The sequence below is a fragment of the Etheostoma spectabile genome, chromosome 1 (assembly GCF_008692095.1).
Source record: "Etheostoma spectabile isolate EspeVRDwgs_2016 chromosome 1, UIUC_Espe_1.0, whole genome shotgun sequence".
Lineage (NCBI taxonomy): Eukaryota > Metazoa > Chordata > Actinopteri > Perciformes > Percidae > Etheostoma > Etheostoma spectabile.
In genome coordinates, this window is record NC_045733.1 from 28,400,350 (window position 1) to 28,404,000 (window position 3,651).

Consider the following 3,651-nt stretch of genomic DNA (forward strand, 5'->3'; position numbering starts at 1 on the left):
ACTTTTGGCTTCACAAACCAACCAGGCTGCTCTCCCCCGAGTACTGCTGGGACACAAATAATATTGACAATGACATACACGTCGCTCATCTAATATGGGCAGAAAAACATTATGACACACTACGTGATCAGTAGACTGGCTACAAGATCCACAAATTGTGAGAAAAGTGCAATACCTACCTGCCACTTCAACACTGGCTGGGTGATGTAGTATGAAAAAAATATGTTTTCATGATGTGAATGTACAACAAGAAATGGAAAACGTTTGCGCAAAACCTTTAAATAAAATGATCAAAGTAACTAAAGCATCCATCTATCTGTTAGCTATACCAAGTTACACTTTAGAGGGCAGTGCTGCTGCTAGCCAATGTGGTTGGTGCATAATTCACATTAAAGAATAATTCCTTTATGACCCCCACCCTGACAAAAAAAGATTGTTTTTGAAAGGTTAACTTTATTACTAAATCTCAATACCAATAGGACAAGTGTCACAATTTAACACCACAGTAAAACTAAAAAGGAAAATCAACTTTTAGTAGTACTTTCTGTTGGGATGTGCAAATCTGGTGGTGAGGGGATCCAGTCAGGTTTTGGGAAAAGGTCAGGAGTGTCTTTCAATAGGGGCCAATGCTCTAGTCTAATTGGACATATTGTCCAACCTGACCAGTGCTTGCTAGTTCGAACTTATTAATGTTTCCCAAAACTAGCGGAGTTTCGCAAGGCGGGGGAAATCTAACGGAAGATCGTGTGTCAACTGATGTTCCAGCAACTATCCAGGAAATGAACGGTCGTCGTTCCAGACTACAATGGAAGAAACCTCAAAGGCCAACTTATCTTCAATCCTTACTGGAAGTATGTTTGGCTCGCTACATACTGCATCTACACAAATGTGAGGGTAAATAACTTGTGTCTTCAAATGTTTTCTCTGCTTGATACTGTGAAATGAGACGGACGTGAGTAATGTATGCCAAGAGCCAGTCTGCCCAGCTCACCCCTGGTTGGCCCACCCCACCACTCAGCATGAAGCAAACAGAAGCCACCTGTGTCATTCAGCTGACCTCAGATCAGCTTGGACCTGTCTGACTGAAAGCCATGATGCATTATTCATAGACTGCCACAATCTGGCACATCAGCACACCTTGCCATCTCAGGCCACTCACCCTGTCAAACATACAAGTAAAAAAAGGGCAATATATCAGTAGAACAGTCCTTGCCTTTGTGCCTATATAGTTTACAGGCCAAATGAAGAGGAATTTTAGTTCAAAGTTCTGTTAATATACACTACCAACTTTCCAACGATTAAGTATTTGCCATGATTTCAATCTGATAAAGGTTTATGGGATTAAATGTAACGTATTCCAGCCTGGGGCCTACCGTTACATAGTAAACACAGGACACCACTTCCTCAAAAGCGATATCTGTAGTTTGAATAGCCAACGCAGCACTGCTTCCCAGTTTGAAGAGCAATAAAAAGAAAAATATGCAGTGTATAGTTTAGCCATGCACCACATGAAGGTGCTAGTGTTTACCTTTGATACACAGCTACCTTCACAGACTTTCCACCAATTCATTTGTGTGTCTGTACAGTGTTTTAGTAATACAATGCAGGTTTTCTCAGTACAAAAGGAAATATTATTATTATTCTACATATTCCACAGCTTTGAAAAGTTTCAAGCTTCTTTCACCTCAGGACCCAATGCAGCATTTGTCACAGGTCTTGTTGGGCGTGGTCTGTTGTACTTATAATCAAACCCAGTAGTGATGTCACAGAGTCCACCATCACCATAACTGCATCAAGGTGAAAAGTTAAGCCACTGGACGTCACCAAAACAACATTTTCAAGGAGTGTTATAGTCTTTAATAACCCCCCTGTGTCAAATTCCACAGGATTGTGAAATGATCTGATTGTTATAAATAAAGGACTTGGGTTTCTACCTTGGGTCTCACTTATTGAGCATCTATTTGCAGCTACAACATGTTCAATGAAAAGTTTTTGTCAGTTATTGAGCCCTAAAAGTCTCATTTACTTGAAACTTGAAAAATTGACAGTGGGATAAGATCATGCCATCTTGTTTATTTCAACAGCCAACTCTTTTCGTTTCTAAAACATTCTTGATGCAGGTTGATTTGTATTGTAAACATGTTGAAATAATCTTACTACCATGGCATATCTTTAGATTGTAAGAATATTATATTTATAGGCATAAATAATATACATAAATGGCTTGATAGGATGCATTGTTTAGGCTGGGCCAAATACTGGATGGAATACACATCTTTACTAACTCTCCGCTTACACCACACGGTGGCGCTCAAAGCACATACAACACACAACAAGAGGGGCAAGAAGCACATGGCACTTTCCAGGAATAATGTAAAAACTACAGTACAAGTATTCAACAGAATGAGATTTGCAAATAAAAGAATATAAACATCTTAAGCAGACAATACGTTTGACAGTTGTATGAAGTATTTTTGGTTTTATTCTCTTATCCAATGACAGACGACACATTGATCCAACATGCACATTCAATCACAGTTATTTAGCCTTGAAGAAGCATGCTGGCAATGACAATTATAGTTTTTTTTTAGATGAACAGGAAACCATCTGCTTGATTAACTGTAATCCATAAACCAGATAAATCACTCTTTGAAATTGCTGCTGAAAACGTGTTTTCATTGAAAAGGTGTTTTTTTCAAACTTCATTTGATATGGAGGTTTTCTGTCTGCATTTTTTTTTTTTAGATTTCTTTATTTAAAAGGGACTATGCACATTAATCAACAGGAGTACAGAGTCCAACATGTAAATGTGCCAGATCCCTAGCAGGTTGATGGCTTAAAACATTACATACACTACAACAATACAACACATACACATAAACAAGAAACACAAAGGCATAGACAAATAAAATGACACAACCACTATTCCAGATCGTGACAACTGGCAGGTTGATGGCATGACAAAAACCTAACACAAGAATCATACACAGTAGACAGGTAAAAGTGGATAGAGACACAATAGAACGCATCAACAACAAATAGGTGGTGGTGATGGTGCAGTGGGTATAACACATGCCTTTGGTGTGGGAGATCTGGTTTTGATTCCCACTGTGAGACATCAACCAATGTGTCCCAGAGCAAGACACTGTCTCCGGATGCGTGCAACCTCTGACATAAAGCAATTGTGAGTTACTTTGGATAAAAGCGTCAGCTAAATGACATGTAATGTAATAAGCACACACAGAGTCACCACTATAGCGACAAAGAAAGACATTATGCCTGTAATAATTGTAACATCTCTTTCCACTGGGTTACTCTATAGCATTTTGGCAGATGGTAAAGCCAAATTAAGTGCAGCTACTGTATCATAGTAACATGACAACATTTAACTTTCAAATACTGAACAAAAGATAAGCGTATTCCAAATGTGTGTTGCTTGAAGTGCAGGACAAGCAGACTGAGTAATCAAGGCTAAATACTATGACTTCAGCTGCTTCTATGAGAATAACAACCAGGGAGAGGGAGGGTGTGTCCTGAAGAATCCACGGATCACAGCGTTTTCTTGTAGGCTAAATTATTTTAAAAGCACTTTAAACCTCAGCTTAATTCTATTGTGATGACTGTGTGTGTGTGTGTGTGTGTGTGTGTGTG

At 38.9% G+C, this 3,651-nt stretch overlaps 1 protein-coding gene and 1 long non-coding RNA gene across 2 annotated transcripts in view; one reads left to right on the forward strand and one right to left on the reverse strand.

The window, feature by feature from the left end:
- LOC116691062 (N-acetyllactosaminide alpha-1,3-galactosyltransferase) overlaps positions 1 to 342 on the forward strand; it is a 4,594-nt gene extending 4,252 nt beyond the window's left edge. The window contains exon 6 of the mRNA XM_032518387.1: positions 1 to 342. This exon is cut by the window's left edge and continues 548 nt beyond it. Within this exon, the coding sequence (XP_032374278.1) occupies positions 1 to 134 (134 nt within the window). The 3' untranslated portion in view covers positions 135 to 342.
- The window catches only part of LOC116691075 (uncharacterized), a 27,045-nt gene that overhangs the window by 7,129 nt on the left and 16,265 nt on the right, over positions 1 to 3,651 (reverse strand). The gene's annotated exons all lie outside the window — the stretch shown is intronic.